Here is a 23,640-nt window from a genome sequence, read left to right on the forward strand (position 1 = left end):
GCTGCCGCCCGTTCTCGGTGGCTGCTCTTCCTTCGTCCGTGCTCCTGGCAGCGCTTGCAGGGTTAGTGGCTTGAGCCGGGCTGACAGCTGTTTATCGCCCTGACTTGCACCATTTGTAGTGTGAGGCGATATATATGGAGTATAGGTAGTTATAAAAAGAGAGTCATATCTTGTAGTTTAAGAAAGTAACTTCTTATTCTTTTATAACTGTGTATGTATAGGTGCATATGTACTTCTTTGCAACTGGTATAGAAGTTTTTACTCTGCCTGTTCAAAACCTCTCAGCAAACATTTGAACTGATAAAAACTCAGTGCTGTTTTCTCTCTTACCAGAGCACCATGCTTCGACTACCTGCTGTCCGCAGGACCTTAGCTGGGGTCGCCCAGTCCTCCAAAGTGTGTGGTAAGTGTGTCTAGTTTATGTCTCTGTGTATCGTGATAAAATTGATCCATGTGTAATTGACTTATTGAAGGGCATGTATGTGTACTTTGTTTGCAGCTCTGGAATTCTATGTTGTGCTGTTTATAGAATTAGAATTGTTTCAGTACTGTATAACTGTAAGATAAGGAGTGTGGGGTCTGACCATTTGCATCTAGCAGTAACTGAAAGTTTTCCTTTTCTTCTTCCATGTCTCTCAGGACGTACAACTGCAACAGCAGCCAGCAACCAAATAGAGGTGTTTGTGGATGGGAATCCTGTGTTGGTGAACCCGGGAACCACAGTACTTCAGGTGTGGGGAGTGGCGTGCTGAATTTTTATTGGATTCCCCATCTCACTTCTTGGCAGGATAGCAAAAAAACCCAACAACGCTTTGCATTGTTTCTTGCAATTCTGATGGGTGTTTGCACTGACTGTGCAGAAAATTTCACATGGCAGAAATAATTTGGGGAGTTCAGTGTTTGAAAAAGAAGCATCTGTTATGATTGCTTGAAAGAAGGTGCATGCAGCTTGAATCCCAACTGCAAAAACGTATGCAATGTAATAATAGACTTTGATAAATCCCAGTTGAAATTCTAGCTCTGAACTCTGTGTGACCTGTTAATTTTTATTAAAGTGGTTTCTTGGGTATATGAGGGATTGTCTCCTTCTGGTTATTAGTTCTTAGGATTCAGAATGCTGATCCTTCACTGCTTTTCTTGTTCTTGCTGTGGGAAGAAATGGAACCTGGATCTCCCGGCCTGTACTCAGTGTTGTTGCTTTTCAGGCCAAAATTTCAAGCAGATCTTTTTCCAGTCTAAATTCTTTTTAAGAAGCCATTAAATGGAGGCGTGGTATAGTGAGTTAGAACATTAAAGTACATAGTGTTTATTTCAAAACATATCCCTCATTCTTTGGATACAAGTTACTAATTTAGGCATTAAAATGCCCCTGGCAGGAGTCTAATGTAGTATTTTCTTAAATGCTATTTTTTGCTAGTTTTGCTTACATGTGATAATTTTTTGTAGAATTCATCAGAAAAATTAGATCTTGTTAGATCTTTTTAATTCAGTGGTGTTTCTTCTGGCAGGCATACCTAGCACTAGAGCATAGATTCCAGCAGCCATGGGGATTTTATGCAGGAAAGACCGTCTTCATCTGTTCTCTGGAAGTCTGTTGTCTCTGTCCTCCTATTTCTTCTTTGGACATGTCATGGAAGAATGTTTCTGAGTGTGGGGTTCCACAGAAGTTGAAGATTGGCTATGCTCCAGTACCTTCATAGAGAGTATTTGTGTTGTTGAATTACCAGAAGTCATTATGGCCATTGTTGTTTCCTTTATATTTTTCAAATTTTCCTCTCTTATGCACTTTTCTTTAAATTGTTCGTGCTTTCTTTGAAACGTTATTTTTATTGCTAGTGTTCTATCTATTAGAAAATTCTGTCTATTCTTGGAGGAAAGAATGAAAGAGAGGTTACTTCTTATTTCCTCAATCAGTTACAAATTTTGGAAAAAATATATTTGTAATTGATAACCTGAAATGTTTCTGCTTGATCACTATTTTTTATTTATGGACAATTCTTAAGATGAACCTTTGAATGCATTATATTCCTGAGCACTAACAGTATTACTTTTTGAAAAACTGTGTAATGTTTTATGAGGTGGAACTGAAAGGTCTAACTAAAATTTAATTTTCCTTTGTTTCTTATTCTTTATAGGCCTGTGAAAAGGCTGGAATTCAGATACCCCGTTTTTGTTACCATGATCGTCTCTCTGTTGCTGGAAACTGTAGGATGTGTCTTGTGGAAATAGAGAAAGCTCCCAAGGTATTGTATATGTTTCATAGGAAATACAGTTTCCTGCTGTGCTTAGGGCCTAGTTTAAATCTTGTAAATAATTGTTTGCACTATCATTAGCACACAAATTGTTGTCATTCAGCTGCTCGAAGCAGGTTTTTTGCTTCTTCAACTGGAATACAATGATTGCCTATGGATCAAAGTCGGTTCTCAGGCTCTTATGGATTATCTTGCTCCTGGGCGTGAACATTTGATAGCTGTCCATTTCCAGTCAGATATATTTTTATTTTCTGTAATTCAGGCTTCAACCATGCATTTTCAGCTGATACTACACAAATAGTAAACTTCAGATACTGTATGAATTCAGCTGTAGGATTAGCATCTGCAGGTTTGTTCTAGCTAAGTAGAGATTGGGGCTACTTATTAGTTTATATTTTAATGCATTGTGTACCACTGATGTCTGTTGTAAAATAGTAATTTACTTCAGGATTGACGGCTGTCTTCAGCAGTATTAAGAAATCTATGCACATAGGTGAGGTATTCTTTTGGGGTTCAGTTTTGATTACACATTTATATTCACATATAAAGCTCTTTAGCTCATGTCAACTTGTATTCCATAGTTCGAGCTTTGCCTCTCTGGAAATCTGGGGTTATCACTAAAGAGGGAAGTCATGATCCTTGTCTCTAAATTGGAGAGACATGGATTTGATGGATGGACCACTCGGTGGATAAGGAATTGGCTGGATGGTTGCACTCAGAGTCGCGGTCAACAGCTTGACATCCAAGTAGTGAGCAGTGACGAGTGGCATTCCTCACGGATCGGTACTGGGACTGGTGCTGTTTAACGTCGTTGTTGGCAACATGGACAGTGGGATTGAGTACACCCTGGGCAAGTCAGCCGATGACACCAAGCTGTGTGGAGCGGTCAACATGCCTGAGGGACAGGATGCCATCAAGAGGGACCTGGACAGGCTTGAGAAGTGGGACTGGGCAAACCTCGTGAAGGTCAACAAGGCCAAGTGCAAGGTCCTGCATGTGGGTCAGGGCAATCCCAAGCACAAACAGAGGCTGGGCAGAGAATGGATTGAGAGCAGCTCTGAGAAGGACTTGGGGGTATTGGTGGTTGAGAAACTCAACATGAGCTGGCAGTGTGCACTTACAGCCCAGAAAGCCAACCATATCCTGAGCTGCATCAAAAGAAACATGGCCAGCAGGTTGAGGGAGGTGATTCTGCCTTTCTACTCCGCGCTGGTGAGACCCCCTCTGGAGTACTGCATCCAGCTCTGGGGCCCCCAACATAAGAATGACATGGACCTGTTGGAGCAAGTCCAGAGGAGGATCACGAAGATGACCAGAGGGCTGCAGCACTTCTCTGAAGACAGGCTGAGAGAGTTGGGGGTTTTCAGCCTGGAGAAGCGAAGACTCTGGGGAGACAATATAGCAGTCTTTCAGTACTTAAAGGGGGCCTACAAAAAAGGTGGAGAGGGAAACTTTATCAGAGAGTGTTGTGATAGGATGAGGGGTAACAGTTTTAAACTGAAGGAGGGTAGATTCAGATTACGTATTAGGAAGAAATTCTTTACTGTGAGGGTGGTGAGACACTGGAACACATTGCCAAGAGAAGTTGTGGATGTCCCACAAAGGCCAGGTTGGATGGGGCTTTGAGCAACCTGGTCTAGTTGGAGGTGTCCCTGCTTATTGCAGGGGGCTTGGAACTAGGTGATCTTTAAGGTCCCTTCCAACTCTTAACTATTCTGTGATGGTCTATCTTGTGACATAATTGAAAAGTAGGAGGGGTTCGTTTTCTGAGCAGGAGTTTTTGTTAATCTTGCAGTAATCTTGTGAAAAATCTTATTCCAGCACTCTTTGTACAGGCTGTCCAAATAAACGTGTAACAAAAGATGCATAATCTGAACTTCAGTTCTAGAGGTTTTCCAGATCTCTGTTGAATCTCTTTGATTTGCCTTATATCTGTTACAGCTGACTTTCTTCTTGCTATTAACTACTTGAATTTGAATCAGAAAGTGTAAAACTTTCAACTTGAAAAAGAAGGAAATCACAACTAATTAACCTTTTTATATATCAGATTATTAATAAATATGGCTTCCAGTGACTTTATTGGTTAGATTTTCTTCTTTTTTTTTTTTTCCTTGTAGATACCTTTACTAGGTGATCTTTAAGGTCCCTTCCAACTCTTAACTATTCTGTGATGGTCTATCTTGTGACATAATTGAAAAGTAGGAGGGGTTCGTTTTCTGAGCAGGAGTTTTTGTTAATCTTGCAGTAATCTTGTGAAAAATCTTATTCCAGCACTCTTTGTACAGGCTGTCCAAATAAACGTGTAACAAAAGATGCATAATCTGAACTTCAGTTCTAGAGGTTTTCCAGATCTCTGTTGAATCTCTTTGATTTGCCTTATATCTGTTACAGCTGACTTTCTTCTTGCTATTAACTACTTGAATTTGAATCAGAAAGTGTAAAACTTTCAACTTGAAAAAGAAGGAAATCACAACTAATTAACCTTTTTATATATCAGATTATTAATAAATATGGCTTCCAGTGACTTTATTGGTTAGATTTTCTTCTTTTTTTTTTTTTCCTTGTAGATACCTTTTTATTTCTACAACATGTTAAATTAATAGCAGATGCCTATGTAAAAATTTGGGGGGAGGAGGAGGTTGGGGTTTGTGCCCATGTTGAGAAGAAATATGTTGTGTTCATACTTGCTTTTTATGATGATTGCAGCCAGTTGCTGCGTGTGCCATGCCAGTTATGAAGGGCTGGAACATACTGACAAATTCTGAGAAGTCCAGGAAAGCAAGGTACGTTTCTTTTAGTCTCCTACAGCTGATGAATTATACTATCTGCTAAATTATGTGAAGTTGACATTAATTTCTGAACCCGACAGAGAGGGTGTGATGGAGTTCCTGCTGGCAAATCACCCATTGGACTGTCCTATCTGTGATCAGGGTGGAGAATGTGATTTACAGGTAAAACATCCAATTAAATTGTGTAGACTTGTGTATTAATACTCTTCTCTTAGGTGAAATTGTGCTTTGCAGCAGCCCGGATACGTCTGTTTTCTGTTGTCTGTTCTAGGATCAATCGATGATGTTTGGCAGTGATAGGAGTAGATTTAGAGAGGGAAAACGTGCTGTGGAGGACAAGAACATTGGCCCATTAGTCAAAACAATCATGACTCGGTGTATACAGTGCACTCGATGTATCAGGTAATGTCCTTTATTTTTCACTGGAGAGAGTACTGAGCAGGCATATTTATATCAGTTTGCTACTTGTGAAAGAAACACCATGAGAGGCAGACAATTCTTCTTATTTCTTTTCTGACTGTACTTAAGAATTTTATTTGTGGTAGGGACTGATAGCTGGTTTCCCAGAGCTACCAGATGGCTGTCATGTGGGAAATAGAGAGAGCTGGCCAAAACATGAAAGTGTACTCAGAATTCTTCAGGGCAGAACTGGTCCCCTGGTGTTAGTGCCAGAATGGATTTAAAAACATTAAGTGACTTCCTCAGCCACAGTTGCAAGATTTATTTATTCTTGACAGCCTCTGGTAGCTATAGCTATATTTATGCTGTTCTGTAGTCCTGAGATTCAGTATCAGCTAACTTGAGCCAGATGGAAAAGAATACAATGTACCCGCCTAGTTCTAGAGAGAACTTGTTAGTTAGGACTAATCTTGGACTCAGACTGTGAAATTCAATGAGCACTGAACTGCTCTGGTTTTTGATTTAAGTCCACCTAGTTTTTGTAGCCCTGTGCATGTGATGGCACTGACTAATGCGTCTAAACAATTGTTTTCTTTTTGCAGGTGTATGAACTAAGGCTAATGTTTTATCTTAAGAAAATGAGATAAGGACTGAAAAATGTGCTACGTTGCTGTTGTACATTCCGGATCTGTTTTTCATTCTTTTTGCATCTACCAGGTTTGCTAGTGAGGTTGCAGGGGTAGATGACTTGGGAACAACCGGAAGAGGAAATGATATGCAAGTTGGTACTTATGTTGAAAAAATGTTCATGTCCGAGTTATCAGGAAATATTATTGACATCTGCCCAGTTGGTGCTCTTACCTCCAAGCCATATGCCTTTACCGCACGCCCATGGGAGACAAGGTATGTGTCTTAACTCATACTGAAGATGCAGCTTTCTCTGTTTCTGTCATATGATTTATCTTAGAATACGCCCATCTGTGATACCAAGGGTTTTCTCTGACTTTTATTCTCTGCATTTTTGTTGTAGACTCCTCCATAGACTGACTCTAACACAAATTCTGTTATTTACTCTCAGCTCATTCAAGAAACGGAAGAATGCTATATAGTTTGTAGACTATTCTTCCCTTATTTTTACTCTAAAATGTTTTGGACTTGTAGGTTGTGGCTGACTGCTCAGTAAAAAAAACATGTGTAAAGGGAAATTCAAATTCATTAGCTCAGTAATTGTTGAGGATATTATTTAAAATATCTTGTGAAACTAAGCTCTTATATGTATATCTAAAGCTAGACCTGTAGCACTCTATCTTTGCTGCTGTTGTTTCGCTTGTTATGCAGTTAGTTGCTGCTTGTGTATAGAAAACTACAAATGGTTTATTTCTTCCTCTAAACAGGAAGGTAGAGTCAATTGATGTTCTTGATGCAGTTGGAAGCAACATAGTAGTGAGCACGAGAACTGGAGAAGTGATGAGAATTTTGCCAAGGCTGCATGAAGATATCAATGAGGAATGGATATCTGACAAAACAAGGTGTGTGTCTGTGTGGGAAGTGTTTCTTCCCAAGTGTGTTTTTGCGCACATGAAAGGCACACTTTGCAGAAATATGGACAGTAGCACTGACTTCTGGATTCCACTGTTAATATTGTAAAGCTATAGACAAGAATAATTGGTTAAACATGTTTTTAATACTATAATTGAAATTACTGAGTTTTCTAATGTTTTCATTTTTGTAGCTTTTTTTTTACAGTAAATTTTTTATTTGTATCACATTTTTTTGCTTGTTTATGGGAAGGAAAAGTTAAACTTTCAGGGGAAATATTTCTTGTTTCTCTTTTCTAATCATTGCAAGCTGTTAGAAAACTCAGTCTTAGAAAATATCTAGTATACATGATTATTTTTGTCTTTGCTCTTTAATAATATTAGTGGTGTTCACTTAGGTTTGCTTATGACGGTCTGAAGCGTCAGAGACTTACTCAGCCAATGATCAAGAATGAGAAAGGACTATTTGTTTATGCCTCATGGGAGGATGTATTAACTCGTGTTGCTGGTGTGGTAAGAACAATTTTCAATATATGTAGCGTAAAATTAATTTCTAAAGCTGGACATATTACAATGATTAATATGAAAACAGTTATATAGAAAAGGGCTTTTTAAGGTTAGAGCGGAGCGTTTGCTTTCTAATCCATTGTATTTCCACTTCAGTTTCTTCTTCTGAATATTATTTCCTGTTTCATGGATGAGACCATCTGAAGAACTTTGTCTTATCATGATTTCATTTGGGGCACTGGAGAGAAATTATTTTTATTTAAATAGGAAACTGAAGTGTTCCTTCAGAAATTTAGGAGGAAGCAACTTCCCTGAATTACTGTGATCTATCTGAAGACTTCTTTAAATTCATTTTAAGGGTGCTATCGCCACTTTTGCCATCAAAGCCATTAATTCTGTATTACTTAAATCTGAATTGTGCTTGCCTCAGTGCTTCCTCTGTGTGGTGATTGATTGTGCTGCTTCAATGAAGTGCTGCATGACTGCTCTGGATTTTGATTAAAAATTTTATGTGGGATGAAGCAGAATTGAATAACTGTAATTGAACTTTCCTTAAGGATGTTTTTGCCCATGGTACAGTAGCAGGGTTTGTTATGAGTGCTATTGCTTCTCAGATAATAACTTTTGAGTTGAGTTTACTACCGGAGCTTGTTATGGAAGTTTGTATTCTGTCTGCACTGTACCTTCATTAAAATAAGAGCATTCACCAATCTTCCTATCCTGACCACACAAAATGAGAATTAGCCACATCTGAGCAATAACTCAAGTGGGAGAGACCTGCATAGAATACAGAGGGCTGCTCTTTGCTTATCATGAGTTCTGAAGGAGTGGAGTTGCTGTCTTGCGGGATTCAGACACTGCTGTTTAGTTTGTGCTTCTCCAGGCCAGCAGTTGCACTGCTGGCTTTGGTACATCCAAAAGTAACAAACGTTTACCTGGGCCAAATGGGATTTTTTTCAATGGTTTCTTTTGCTTACAGTTACATTTTTCTTTCTCCAGCTACAGGCTGTCAAAGGTAAGGAAGTAGCCGCAATTGTAGGAGGACTGGTGGATGCAGAAGCGCTAATAGCTCTGAAAGACTTACTGAATAGAGTAAATTGTGATACGCTCTGCACTGAAGAGGTCTTCCCTACTGCTGGAGCTGGGTAAGAGTTCAGACAAAGCTTGTCTGTAATTAGTATGTTAATAAACTTTCCAGCCTGCAAATCGTCTCATGGTGAGATTCTGGAATGACCAAGGATAGCAATTGCTGATGCATTAGCAGGTTTTGTTTGAATTTACAATATTCATTTATAGAGTATTTATGGAGTGACAGTTGATACGTAGTCTCTGCTAAAGCACACTTTACAGTATGTTGAGGCTGCTGCAGTTTAACAGTAGGCTACTGAAAGCCAGTTACGCTCTGTTGTAAATTGGATAATTTAGTCTATTTGTATGTGTTGTGAAAACTATAGTACCATTATGATCTTGTAAACTGTGTAATAGCAGATGAAGTTTGTGAAGGCTCACAAGTTGTGAGTGTAGAAAATATCCACATTGTAATTCCTTTAATGTTTTGGTGTCTCTGATACTCAGGAAAGAGAGAAGCTCTTAATTTTTTTTTTTGGGTTGGTAATTAGGATTGACAAATCTCTTCTTTCTTGTTCTCTTCCTGAGATGAAAAAATATTTTGAACACCTAGAATATTTACCATATCTCCATTCCTTCCTTTTACTGAATTCTCATCCTCTTTATTTCTTACATCTTTTTGTTATAGCACAGACTTACGCTCTAACTACCTGCTTAATACCAAGATCGCTGGAGTGGAAGAGGCAGATGTCCTGCTTCTGGTTGGCAGCAATCCACGCTTTGAGGCACCGCTTTTTAATGCTAGAATTCGAAAGAGGTTTGTATTCCTTGGTGGTGAATAGGCATGCAAATCCATCTGGATTTGATACAATGCTCAGGTGGAGCCGCAGGCAGCAATTTGAGAGTTCATCCAGAAGGACTCAGTGGATTTAGTTCACTTTCAGTAAAGGGAGTGGTGATATATATGTAGATAAAGGGGATCTCTTCTCCCTATAGTGTATAGCTATGTTTTGTTTATTCTCATTTTGACATTTTACCTAAGTTCATATACTCAGATGTTTATTCCTTTGTTACATTACACAGACACCTCAGATTTTCTGTCTTACAGAAGTTAAAGCATATTCCTTAAAGAATTATTTTCAGCATCAGTTTGCTGCTTTTTGTATTGTTGTAACAAATCAGACTTGTTGACTTCAGAAGCTGTCATTCAAGTTTAATGTCGTCTTTGACAAGTAACGTGGCTTTCCCAAACTTTTGAACATAGTAACAAGATAAGTCAGCAGGAGACAAATGAGGTTTATTTAAAAAAAAAAAAAAAAAAAAGCCTTGCCCTTCCTAATGCTGGATCTTCCAAAATACACCATTGTGAACAACAGTGGCCTTAACATTTTGAGAGGAAAAAATGCAATTAAAGTTATGAACGATTAATACATTTTTTTATAAGTCTGTGCTATGAGAAACTGCAAAAAAGAAAAATTTCTAACCAGCTAAATCTTTCTGTGTTCATACTAGAAATAAGTGGATTCCTAAAATGAGCACTATCAAATTCGTAATTCTTTCCTCCTACAAATAACTTTAAAGTCAATTCTGAAGTAACTAAGAGTTAAGTCAAGCTAAATAAACTTAATAGCTGTAGGTGGGGGGGTTTTTTGTTCTGTTTGTTTTTGCCTAACACTGGAAAAGATGGTTTAAAGTTGTACCTCATTTTGTGCAACCTTTTTCTCCACTGCATTGGCAAAAGTTTGAGGGGAGGAGGAGGAGGGAACTGAGTTATGAACTACTTATGTAAGGTGTGTTTCCTGCACTGGTCCCAGAAATAGAGAGTCCTTCTAAAAAGACCTTAAGCTTGCTTAACAGTCAGAATAATGCTAAACTGCATGTTACCAAAACAATGAATGTCATTTAAAGTCCTTTGAAAGAATTTGCATTCTATTTCAAGTTATTGCTAAAATCATTACTAGTGGCTTTGGTTGAGTAAAACTCTATTTCTTTAATTTTTATAAAATGTTTGCTGTGTTTTCAGCTGGCTTCACAATGACTTGCAAGTGGCCCTTGTTGGCTCTCCTGTGAATCTGACGTACACATATGATCATCTAGGAGAGTCCCCACAGATACTCCAGGACATTGCTTCTGGAAAACATGCATTCTCCAAGGTACACACAACTTCAGAGTGTGACTGTTAAATTTCTGATGTATTGAATAATAATCTGAATTCACCACAGAGACAGATTTGAACAGAAGTACCATGCTGTATGCGGGGTTATTTGCTTTTGATCAAATGTAGACGTGAGGTAATGATTAGTGTGCAGCAAGTATGTGTGAACTGCTTAATATATTCAGGTGTGTAAAATGTTGCAGTGCAGGAAACTCCTGGAATATTTCTTGCTATAAAACAGGCTGTTTCAACCATGACTGTTTCCACTTAAATGTCTGGTTATCAAGAGTATAGTTCTGTATTGACAGGGTAACATACTGCTTATAGCAGTTTCTCTTGGCTTTATCTCTAAATGAAACTGACCATTTCAGAACTGTAGCTTTGCATGGAAGACTTATGTAGAAATTACAGGATTTGTTACATTATCTGCACCAAGAATTATCTTCAAAGCGTTGGAATTAACTCCTTGATTCTTTACTTGCACAGGTCCTCGACCAGGCCAAAAAGCCGATGGTGGTGGTCGGTAGCGCAGCACTGCAGCGCAGTGATGGAGCAGCTATCCATGCTGCCGTTTCCACCATTGCACAAAATGCCAGGACTAAGAGCGGTGTTGGTTCTGAATGGAAAGTCATGAACATCCTCCACAGGTTTGCTTTAAAGCTTTTTTGGGAGCCACTTTCATTCACACTGGGCCTACACAAGTTACCACAATGTGCATGCACAGATTTCTTTGGGTACACACAAGGGGCTTATCAGGTTAGAACCTGTAGGGAATATGAAAAATAAAAGTACAAACTAGCAGAAACTTTTTACTAGAAATGGGTTCCTTGACCTGGCAAACTTTTCAGGCTCTCCATGAGACTTTATTAATCTATTATATTTAAATGTGGAATTTAAAGATTAAATTTAGAGGTATAGAATACAAGAGAGCTTAATAATATGCCACAGTGCTTAGTAGACTGTACAGCAGACCCGTGGCACTTGCTAAACAACTGCTTTTTATCTAGAGGAAGAAAACCAAACAAAATGGCAAAAGTATTTAAATAATATGGTTTCTGATAATACTGCTTTTACTGTGCAGTTTCTTAACTGAATAGTTAATAGAAATGCCTCAAAGCTTTTCACTTTAGGGCTTTTGATCTTAGTTATTCATTTTACTGGGATATTATTCCTTTTAATAGGCAAGCTTCTCCTGGGACAGTCCTTCCCCACTCTCTTTCTAAAAGTCCGTCTGTCAAATTGACAACCTCTGTTAAGGAAAAATTATTTCGGCAAATGTAGTGGCACTGAGATTCAGAGACTCAACAAAGTACTTCTGCCAAAAGCAGCTTCATTGATGTAAAACTAGTATAGCAAGAGCAGGGCTTGGTCCTCTGAAGGGAACTTAAATGTAAAATCCTGCTGTTGAAACTGAAACATTTAATACCAAAACACTGATGAGTTCATGAACACTCGCAATACCTTTTTTACACATGGTTTGGCAGCCTTTCATGTTACTGACTTTCATCCTTTTGGTGCACCATCTACTCTACCTTAGGTGTAAAAAGCAACTTAACTTACATGTTTGACTATGTCAGACAAACATGAGTAATACTGAAAGATCTGTACTCTACAGAGAGAATCTTTTTTCTTCTAAATACAATTATAATTCTGGCAACTTATTATGCAGGATTATGCAAAACTGTTTCTTTGGAAAAGAAAAAGACTGACAGAAAATGAGAAACATTATTTCATTCTTTTAGAAGTATTTTTATGTGTGAATAAATGAATGGTGATGAAATAGTGGTCTCAAGTCTTAGATGTTTTAGAGTAGCCAATGGTCCAGTAGCTGGTCTTTCATCTTTCACGTGAGTGCCCTAAATTAAACGCCTGTTGAGTTCAATTCATAGCTGAAATGTTAACCTTGGTGTTCCAGATGATAAGTGAGCTGCCTGCCACTAGGCCCTGACCTGGAATGTCTGCCTTTATTTTGCTCTCCCATCTTAAATAGGTGAGATCCCCCATGAAAACTTCAAAGGCATCAGTTAGTCAAAATGTAAAAACCAACTTGATGTTCTGTCAAATACTCTGTCAAAAATTTCAGCTGCCTTTGTGCTCCATTTTTGTCCTGTCACTGCGAAGAAACCTTTTACGTCCCTTTGAAATATTTAGAAAAGAAAAGGTCTGTTCTGATGGGAGAGGGAGTATTCTGAAATAACTTAAAGTCATGATGCGTTTGTTCCTACAGGGTTGCAAGCCAGGTAGCTGCTTTGGATCTGGGTTTCAAACCAGGAGTGGAGGCTATTAGGAAAAATCCTCCCAAAGTATTGTATCTCTTGGGTGCAGACTCGGGTTGTATAACACGTCAAGATTTACCAAAGGACTGTTTTATCATCTATCAAGGTAATTAGTAGATACAAGTTAAGCAATGTTACTATCTAATAGCTGGAGAGAAAGTCTAAACAGTGGCATATTCTTACAAATATATCTGACCCTTTGATAATTTTTAGCCTTTATTTTTTGCCAAGAAATGGAACTTCCAACACATAACTGAGATACTGGTTACTTAGGTAAAATTGGGAAACTGTTGATGAGTAATAAGGGAATATAAACCAGTTAGGTCTTCTGGAGCATAGCTTCAGACCTGGCAGACAAAACAGCATTGGTTCCCAGCTGTTCCATCATACCAAAACGTGGTCTTACCTTCATTCAGTAAGCATCCTTGTTCCAGGAGCCCCCCAGATCTGAGTGTCTATAGAGACTGAACTACTATTTACTACTACTTGTAGTCTGTTCATTCTCCCCAAAGTATTAGGCAAGCAAGACCTCAGAGCAGTCATCCTCATAGGCTTTATGTCACTGCTTAAGCAAACCTTAGAAACTTTTTTTTTCTGGGAACACAGAAATTCTTTGTTGTGTTAGTAAAGCATTTCTTTTTATTTTGACTTATGTTTTATATGGTTGTGTACTGTTTCCTCTTTCCACGTATTTAGGACATCATGGGGATGTGGGAGCTCCCATGGCTGATGTTATTCTCCCAGGAGCAGCATATACAGAGAAGGCTGCCACATACGTGAATACTGAGGGTAGGGCCCAGCAGACAAGAGTAGCAGTAACACCTCCTGGAATGGCAAGGGAAGACTGGAAAATTATTAGAGCTATCTCTGAGGTACTGTTGCTGTTATAAATTGTTTCTAATAAAAGTATGCTGAGAGGTTTATGTTCCTTTTATATTGAGAAGTGTTTCCAAAAAAGAGGTACATTTTGAGGGAAATACATGACTGTAGTCTTAAGAAGTAATATTTTGTATTGAATCCTTTGTTAATTCTCTGAGTTAAATCATGTTTCCCTTTTGAGGATAGCACTAATATTACAACTGTGGTATGATACTGGAATGCATAATGGGTGAAGATCTGTCTGCAAATTCTGCAAGTCTTCATGAAGTGTTTTAGAGGAAAATGGTGGTAGGATGCAGTTTCTTGCTTTTTAGAAAGAAAACAACACAAACTCTGAGGACAGGATCTGGTACCATTAGATAAGGTCAAATATGTGCTTACTAGTCACTGGGAACAAGATGCATTGATAATTGCATCAACTTTTATCTCATTTGGTGGTAAGTTAGGGAAAGTACAAGTGATATCTGTGTGGAAGGAGAAAAGTACTTCTTGTCTTGTCTTTTTTTTTGCTTTGTATAGCAAACAGGACAGCCTAGGTTTTTTTTTAACATGGGAAAGTCTTAACCTTCTTCCAGAAGACAAACAGAATATTGTGACTTTGCTTCAGTTTGTACATTATAACTCCCTGTGTTTTCAAGGAGTATAGATTTTTCCTGATTTTATTTTAGGTATGTTAATGGATTGGTAATCTAAACCACTATGTATTAAATCCCTAGACTTGATGGCATTTCTTTCTGTGAATCTCTTAGTTGGCTGGTATGACCTTGCCTTATGAGAACCTTGATCAAATACGGAAGCGTTTAGAAGAAGTATCTCCTAATCTGGTTCGATACGATGATGTGGAAGAGGCGAACTACTTCACCCAGGCAAATGAATTGTCAAAGGTAACCAAAACTGAAGTATCTGGGCATGATTTAGTGCTGTTACGTAGCTTGATGCTTTTTAAAGAAATGGTCCTTCTTCATATTTAGTACTACAAGCATTCTTTGACATGCACTGAATGTGGAATTCACTAAAACAGTGCTTTGGTAATGAGTTCCTATCATAAAGCTGACTTTCTTTTTTTCCTTTCCTGCCACAGTTAGTGAAGCAACAGCTTCTTGCTGATCCTCTTGTTCCACCTCAGCTCACAATAAAAGACTTTTATATGACAGGTATGTATAGTATGGCCTTTCCATTCTGAAATCAGCAATACATTTTACTTCGCTTTACTGTAAGGTTTTTATGAGGCATTTAAAGCTTTCCACTAAGATATGTAGGCTTTGAATCTTTTGAAGAAACAAATTTTCTAGTGAAATGATTTGAAATTTGCATAAAGCACAGGCTATTGGACTGTATTTTCAACTAAGTAATTTTCTTTATTCTCTTTGTATGCAGTCTTGTACTAAATCTCTTTTATATTTTATCTGTGTATAATTTTGAAAAACGAACAGTTACAACACACCAACATGAGTTTGCATTTTATTTTATTTTTTTCAGATTCAATCAGTAGAGCATCCCAGACAATGGCCAAGTGTGTGAAAGCTGTTGTGGAAGGTGCTCATGCAGTAGAAGAGCCAGCCAGCTGCTAGAGACTAATCAGACTGCTACCACCTCCATCCAAATATTAGTTGCAGTTAACTGCTGTGACTGATACTATTTTTTTTTTTTCAAAATCTATTTGCTAGGTGGTTGAATTTTTCTTTTCTTCATTCACCTTTTCATCAGTTCAAATAGTCCCATAATATTACAGGACTGTTGTTGTGTCTGAGAGAACATGCAGCGCTCAACTTACTGTACCCAGAGGCAGACTACATGATGATTGTATACAAATAAATTATAATACCAAACAATCTGTTACCTATGTAATTCATATAGCTCACGCTTCTTCCATGAAAAGAACTCAGTAAGCAACTCAGACCCATTAAGTCTTGATTTGCTAGGAACAGGTCTACATTGTGAAAATACTAGATTGTAACCTTCTTCCAGAGTATCCACGTATCTCAATATTAAGCCCTGATGAGAGTGTGGACGTGCTATTTTTGTGATGTGCTGTCAGAGCAAATTGTCCCTCATTTGAGTCAAACATACCTGGTTTATGTCAGCGTTCAGACCTGCCAATGCTCTAGATACTTGTATGTTTCTCCATTTTGTTTCAGCTGAGAAACTACTCATGGAGAAAATTAAAATAATTTTGATGTCTTGAAAAAGAAAAGCAAGTTTTCACTCAGCTTCCTCATATTGAATTGCTTAAAAAATTTAGCAAAAAGATAAAGGCCTTTAGCTACACCAGTTCAAGTACAGAAAAGATCTCAGAAAAGCATCTCTGTGTGCTGATCATCTTATAGCAAAGTGGGGGAAAGGATTGTTTTTTGGTTGTTTTTTTTAAGCTTTAGAATTACTTCAGAACAGTGACTCTACTATGTTGGTTAATGTAAGTTTGGAAAAAGGATAGCTTCCTCTTCAACAGACTACAAGGGTAATAAGGTTTAGAGTAATCCTTCCAGGAATTGTGCAAATGGGAACAGTATCATAAAGCCATCACTTCCAACTCTATTATATAAAAAAAAAGTGTTAATTTTGCATGAGGAAAAGCTACATTGCTCAGTGTAGGGTAATACTGGGTGCATGAGAGTGTTATTATAGAAGCCTTCTTTCTTCCATGCTTGAAATTTTTCAGTAACAAGCAAGTTTAATTTTTTTTTTTTAAATGTTTTCCTTCTGCCCAGGAAGAAAACTCTTCCTGGTTATCCTGGTATAGCCCAGTGTCCTTGCACTAGCTGACTAAGTCTTAAATGTTGGACAATGGTTGACTCAGCCTGCCGTCTTCCAGTTACCAACAGGGTCAGTGCTCTTGGTGGTACAAAATAAAGACAACTATTCACTTTATTTAAAAATACTATGAGACCTGTAGAAATACTGTAGTCTGTTTTTAATGTGGCAGTTCCCAGGGCCCCATATTATGTATGTCCACGTGTATGACTAAGTACAGCCTAAAACCTTTCACGTTGTGCTTGTGGAACATTACTTCTTTAGGAGGAGAAGGGGTTTATGGCAGGGACATAGCAAAAGAATGTGTGTGAGACCATATGCCAAAACCAAGGCAGTTGGCTCTTCTCACAGATGGTAGGTTTAAGAGGCAAGGGTGTAGCTGAATCCTATGTTCAGTAAAACATTTGGTTCTTGGGTTCCTGAGATGAAAACCTTACTTTTTTTTTCCTGAAAATCCATGTTGTACAAACACAGATGAGTAATTTCAGCTGTGCAACAAGTCAGTTATCACTTCTTCACTTCAAAACTTGTAAAGGTTCAAAAAGCTTTAGAGAATTTTTTTTTGCATTAAATGTTACAGCATTGTTTAACTCTGGGAGCTCTGGCACGCGTTACTTCTTGGTTTTTTGAAAGCTCTGCATCCTTCAGTTAAGTGTTTTTAGGAGATACTTATTTTTATTCAAAAAGTGAACAGCCCTTATCTTGAAAGACAAAAAAAGATAAGAAGTACATGTGGTGCTGTCTGTCCTGCTTCTACCCTCTTTCCCATCTATCCAGTCACCAAATATAGAACTTTTCAGCCAAACTTGGTAATAGCAACAAGGTTTTCCTCAGATTTGACTGTTGGAAACTAGATAGGAAAGAGAAATCTAATTTAACGTTCTTATCAACTGAGTTTACAATCTAGCCCCTCCCTTATCTCTTCTGTTTGCTCTGGTGGCTGGACAGTCAGTGCATATGTTGACTTTTGCCCAGCTCGCAATAAAAGGATAGCAGGGGTCTGCAAAGGAAGGCAGGTGATGTAGGCTGGGCAAAGTATTGGAACAAAAATTACAGGAACAGGACTATTCATGCAATTGGGTTCTGTTTATTTAAAAAGTTTACAGTTAATGCTACTGCTTGCTGGTTCTGAAGCTGCAACCTCAGATTAAAGTAGAGCACTGTAAGAAGGCAGCAATGAAGAGCTGGGATGATAGGAGATGAACATGCTCAAAGTAAGGGTTTATTAGCTTGGTGATACGCTGCCTGAACGGTCAGTTCTGCTGATGCTGCTAACCTGCAAATGCAACGTTGGTGGGTGCATTTATCCAGACTCAGTTGCAGCGTGGGCAGGGGGTTTATTGTACTTTAAAGCTAAGACCAGACCTAAAGGAGATTCACCTCCCCAAATGCAGCCCTAGTACCATCTGGTGGCCAACTGGTAGAATTTCTCATTGGTTGCATCGCCAGTTACAGCCCAGTGACCATCTCACTTCCTGTACGCTCCTGCCTGCACAGACAGCACGAAAAAGAACAGGTATGTGTCTGGGAGGTGGATGGGTTTAGTCATTAAGTATCCCCTTCTCTCAACACAGCGCTGTGTACACGTAGCTCTTACGTGCAAGCAATTAACCCCAAACATGGCTTAGATTAAACCTTGCCTTTATGTAGTTTTTTCTTCAGCAGAAGGTTGTGGGGAGTGGAGAAGGAAAAGGGTGTGTTAATTCAAGTTAAAACCCTTGTGTGAGCCGACACAGGCAGGATGCAGGAACAACCACAAAACCACGGATGAAAGGCAAAGAACAAATTTAATCTCGATACCTTGCAGACCGGGGGATCTCTGAAGCAGCACCCAGGCAGAGGCATGCAAGCGGACGACGCAGGCACCGGAGAGTGAGAGACTCCTTATTAGCGAGAGAGAGCTCAGACTTGCTGTTCTCGCCTGTATTTAAAGGGCTCAGGCAGGCACAGTGTTCCACTGTGCTTTGATCTTCTTCAATAGCAGGGCAGGAGTCTCGGGCACCTTTGGTAAGGTGCCCCCGAGTCTATCACAGGCCTACGTTATCTAAGTGCGGATGTCCTACTTGTCGAGCTCGTGCAACTAAACAACAATTAGTGTGATATGTATGTTTTTCCAGCACTCCATGTGCGGGTCACTTGACCGTGTTTACAGTCCTCCTCACCGATCTTCTGTTACTTTCCCACAATCTTACTAAGCGCTTATATTTTCAAGCAAGTTTAGGCCAGGTTAACACCATCAGTCAGATTAAAGAGAAACAAACTTTGTCAAAATACTGCAGGCAGATTTAAGCATCCAAGTCTAAAGCTGTGATTTTAAAACAAAGAAAAAAAATTTTTTTAAAACCTCTGTTCAATAGCCACCTCCCTGGAAGCACCAGCATCCCATGGGTACATCCCTAAAATTGCGGAAGGAGACTGCTTTAAATCCTGGGCAATTTAGCGAGCTTTTTCAATAAAAAGAAACCAGACAATGTGGTCGCAAATGGAAGTCAAGGCAAACTGAGGTATGTTCTCAACAAGACTGAAACAGCCAACAAAACTAGGCCATTCTTAAAAATACTTGCAACATGCTTTTTTTTAAAAAAAAATCTATTTTGAAGCTTAGCTTAAGGCAGAAAAGGAAGTGTCTGTAGCATTTCCCCAGGAAGTAAAAGACTTGGGATCAATGCCTCTTCTGAGGCTGATAAATTCTTGCAGGACTGTCTGCTTGGCTGGGGGATGTGCTGCGTATTACTGTTGAAGCCGATAGAAAAGGAGCTCAGATTCATAGAGATAAAGAAAAAGCAGAACAGCAGCCTGGCATTGGCATTAATCCAAACAGAAAAGGTAATAAAACCTCATCTCCATCCCTGTTCCCATACGTCTGCTCCTCATAAAATACTCCAAACAATGGCTAAGCCAAAACATCCTCTCCCAAAGCAAGATAGTCTTTTAATAATGATTTGTTGCGTTGTCCTTCGAATATGCAATTAGACGAAATCACCTTCAGTGATGAAGGGTTGAAAGACTGACTCTTTCAAGGCACTGACAGGACATGAACAGAGAAAGTGCTAATAAGCAAACTGATAGAAGAGGACTTAATTGTGACTACAATCAAGGGAAAAAAATAGCAATAAGTAAGCAGGGAATTATGGAGAGCACCAAAAAGTTAAGGACTTCACTGACAACTGAAGTAAGCTTTTTATTAGGAGTACAAGAGTTACCTGAGAAGTTACCATGCTCAAGAAGCAGGTTTTAAATTCCTATTTAAAAAAAAAAAAAACAAAAACAAACAACCAAAACCAACACCCACAACCTATTATTATTTATTATTATTCATAAAATGTTAAATGGGCACGAGTACCTTTGGGAATGAAACACTAAAGTTTACAGAGAGTCACCAGGAAAACTGTTCAGAAACAAACACGGAATCCTTTGCTGGGGGGAGGGTGGGCTTATACAAGTCATGGTCCTCTCTGTTGTGTAAGGTTTTATCCAAAAGACACTTTGCAGTAATGCATATTAGCTGATGGAATGATGTCAGCAATGTGTCCCAAAGTACCCGGGAATCCCCAGCTCCTCACAGCTGAGCACAATGGAGAAACGGCACAGAGAGCCATAAGCGACGTAAATAAAACCTTGCAATTCAAACTCTTAATAAGTGACTCCATCATCAGCAAAGCCTGCTATGCTAAACAGTGTTAATAAATGTTTTCCCCTGGCTACACGCAAGCATCCATTCACAGTGCCTAATGCTGAGAAGCCTACCGAGATTTAGAGGCCTTTTTGTGTCGTGAGACATAATAGCTGGTAGAGACATCTCCTCACTCTGATGCTAATACTGAATTTTGAATATACTTAACTAGTATTTCAAAGAAACAATTTTATTTCTTCTTGTCACCTTCTGTACACCAGTGTCTATGTTTGAAATGGATCAGAGATGAGAACCACGCATCAAAAAGAAATATACTAAGCGAAAAAATTCATGTATAACAAATAACTTTCAAAATCCACTGGGATCTCATGACCCTGGACACTAATTAAGCTTTATGCTTTGATGTTAGCTCAACTCCAGCTATTTTTGAAGAATCCTGTCCTGCATGCTTTTCATTTCTGAATTATCCACCACAGGATATTCCACACCTTCGTTTGAAGCATCTTGTACTGGCTGCTCTCAGACAACTAAGAGATCCCTGATTTGGTCCAGGGTGGGAATTCTCATCTTTCCAATTTGCAGTGATGACCAAGACCCACTCTAACCTGAATGTAAATGAACAACCGAACTAATAGCAGAAAGGAGGACTGGTGATAAAGCATGTAGCTTCTTAACCGCTACAATTACAGTTAATGAAATATCAATAGACAGAAGTAGATAGTAAAAATACAATACTATGAATTAACAGTGGGCTTCCTAGTAAAACAGGGCTGTATTAGAGCATTCTGCTGGGACAGTTTATTCCATTCATTTGTCTTCTATTTAAAGAAGCCCATCATGCACTCTGGACAACCTTCCTGCAATTAATAGTCTTACTATTTTGTCTTTGCTGAGCTTTAGGAAGACAATACCATTTATTTAATGCAGATTAAAATACACATTGATAATGAAGAACAGATTAGTTAAGTCTTAGTTAATTACTATTTTCAGTACAGTTCACTATCAATTAATTATATTATCATGCAATAGTTAGCATACATCTGCTCCCAATTGGTTAGATACTTCTGCAACTATACTCCTACTGAAATCCACAGCAAAATTCCCATTGCTCCGATAAGCTTTAATGAAGCCCCTAAGACTCGGGAAGAAAAAGCCAGTCATCTGTGCTTTGCGTTGCTTTGCTAGCATTTATGACTTTAAATGAAGTAAAGCAAAGTTACTCTGTTCCACATATGGTTTGTCCTATACTTTCAGCTGTGCTATCTGCCACGTAGGAGTGCGCTACAACATGGGTTTGAAGGAGTTTAGCAGCCGAATTTATGCCATAACTCGGGTGTATTTGCTAAAGAAAAATCCTCAGACTGTAGACAATAGGTTTTTTTAGTATAGGAACCCTTTGATGTTTGGAAAAGTGGCAAAAAGCATGCTGGTTATTAAATACATACTCCTGTAGTGGACAGGCTAAGTGAAATTCAGATATGCTAGAGACAACCACTGCAATGAAATTTTCATGTTAAAGAATTGTTGAAAAATAAGAATCAGCATTTTTCAATAATACTCATATTCTGAGCTTTAATGGTTAGCTTGACCCCAGAACCTACCACAATTAAATAAACGACCACTACTTAAAACCGCTGCTCAAGACATTGCTTAGAAGAATGTATCTAATCATAACTTTGTTTTTTATTTAGGTTGTCACCCCTTCCAGGGTTTAAACGCCTGAAGACAAGATCTTCTATACAAATGTGGCTCTATATACGAAAGTCTATAATGAACATCTACAGACTTAAGAGTTTTTCCTCCCCTTCACAATATTCACCTGCATTTTAAATTAATTGCTGATCCCTTTCACAAGCATTTGAATACATTAGATCTGTTTCCTCAGAATGTATGTGTCTTTCAAGGAATAATACCAAGATGCTGACATTATAACACTATTTACTTAAAACCGCAGACTCTTCACCACATGCACAGAGTCTAAGTCATGCTCAGAAATTCCTGAGGTCTGCACTTGGGGTTCATATGACCTTGGGAGAGAGTCAAGGTTCATTTCTTGATGCAGCCTCCTCCAGTGACTGGTATACAACCTAAAGCATCTATTCCATTACTTTTATTAGACTCACAAAGCTTATTCACTATGTCACTGCCCTCTGTCTCACTATTAATACCAGTGAGACACATCAGCGAAGTATGCCTCATTAGCCAGAAACTGGTGATTTAGGGACCATTAGTGTTCTTTGACCACTCTCTGCTCAAGCGTACAATACACTTACTGGCTGGAGCAGTTGGTCCAAGGATGTGGCCACTTAAAAGTCAAGGCAGACAGACATATTCTGCAATGAAGAAATGGCGTTTGCAGATACAATTCTTCATGTTGCACAAGGGATGTTTCCTGCTTTGGGTTTACACACTGTCCTTGTACAGGAGTCTTGGAGTCCAATTTGTTCTCCAACATAATTTCAGAGTACTGCTCTACTCTATGATACATCTCCCAACTTAGGACACGAATCTTGTCTGTAAAGATAAATGTTTTCTTTAAATCTTCTTTTAATTCTGCATAACTAAAGCTAGCAGACTTTGCTCCTTTAGGGTGTTACTGTATAACGTTTTGTTGTCAGCAACACAATTAAATAATATTTGCAATTTTTACTAAGTTACTGAAAAGCAGATCCTTTTAATCCTCTCAAATAAACAAAGTTTTGTTAAATAAATTTGTCCATCTGTAGTGTGCAGATCTTAGTTTCTCTGTTGAAAGATTACACAATAGTCCATACAACTAAGATCCAGTGAATTTTTCCTCTCTACTTTGTCCCACTTAAAAACATGCATTTTTTTTTTGTTCAAGACACTAAAAAATAACCCATTTCAGTTTTCCTATTCCAAATTAGATTCAGAATGTTTCTCCTGTTCCTTACCATTAAGCTTCTGACTTTGCAATTAACACACATCAAACAGATCTCAGGATGTCACCAAAATGTGTAATACTACTATGATGCATGTTTAAATTTAGGCATGCAAGTAATCCAATTAAAGTCAGTACCTGCGAAGTCAAGCACATCAGCAAAAGAAAGGGTTTAATATTGTTTCTGTGTTCAGATTCTCTCTTCGCCATTTCTCTACCATGTTGTATTATCTGCATTCCATTTGAAAAAAATACTAACATACCCCTCAGTGTGCTGTACAGATATTCCCAAGAGTATCACAGAAAGACTTAGTATAGACCTGTTGTTCATGGTCTATACTGAGTCTCTTTAGGTCTCTTCCTAAAACACTAAAAATTTCACAATAGCGCAATAAAAAGAACTAACTTGAATTATAGTTCAATTATACTAAACTACTGTATTACAGTTAAAAGGAGCAATTCTCTTGTTTAACATAGTGCTAGATACAAG

At 38.4% G+C, this 23,640-nt stretch overlaps 1 protein-coding gene across 2 annotated transcripts; it reads left to right on the forward strand.

The window, feature by feature from the left end:
• The first annotated feature begins 339 nt into the window (after positions 1-339).
• NDUFS1 (NADH dehydrogenase (ubiquinone) Fe-S protein 1, 75kDa (NADH-coenzyme Q reductase)) lies at positions 340-15,709 on the forward strand. 2 transcript variants are annotated; one of them, XM_009890206.1, is made up of 18 exons: positions 340-403; positions 640-731; positions 2,136-2,243; positions 4,959-5,035; positions 5,122-5,203; positions 5,313-5,443; positions 6,158-6,343; positions 6,835-6,969; positions 7,377-7,491; positions 8,485-8,630; positions 9,242-9,370; positions 10,577-10,706; positions 11,195-11,355; positions 12,936-13,090; positions 13,681-13,856; positions 14,613-14,747; positions 14,945-15,017; positions 15,343-15,709. In XM_009890206.1, the coding sequence occupies exons 1-18, from the start codon at positions 340-342 to the stop codon at positions 15,432-15,434; spliced, it is 2,187 nt and encodes a 728-aa protein (XP_009888508.1). In that variant the 3' UTR covers positions 15,435-15,709. The 2 variants fall into 2 exon arrangements, with proteins under 2 accessions (XP_009888508.1, XP_009888509.1); XM_009890207.1 differs by lacking the exon at positions 2,136-2,243 and having other exon boundaries at positions 15,343-15,698.
• The last annotated feature ends 7,931 nt before the right edge of the window (positions 15,710-23,640 follow it).

Source organism: Charadrius vociferus, unplaced genomic scaffold (genome assembly GCF_000708025.1).
Source record: "Charadrius vociferus isolate BGI_N301 unplaced genomic scaffold, ASM70802v2 scaffold147, whole genome shotgun sequence".
In the NCBI taxonomy this organism is placed as follows: Eukaryota; Metazoa; Chordata; class Aves; order Charadriiformes; family Charadriidae; genus Charadrius; species Charadrius vociferus.

Bases quoted from the DNA above. Each gene is read 5' to 3' on its own strand.
- NDUFS1 (XM_009890206.1), top strand. From the start codon at position 340: ATGCTTCGACTACCTGCTGTCCGCAGGACCTTAGCTGGGGTCGCCCAG. The intron at 8,631-9,241 runs GTAAGAGTTCAG...TTTTTGTTATAG, and splicing joins TTCCCTACTGCTGGAGCTGG to CACAGACTTACGCTCTAACT. The intron at 9,371-10,576 runs GTTTGTATTCCT...CTGTGTTTTCAG, and splicing joins AATGCTAGAATTCGAAAGAG to CTGGCTTCACAATGACTTGC.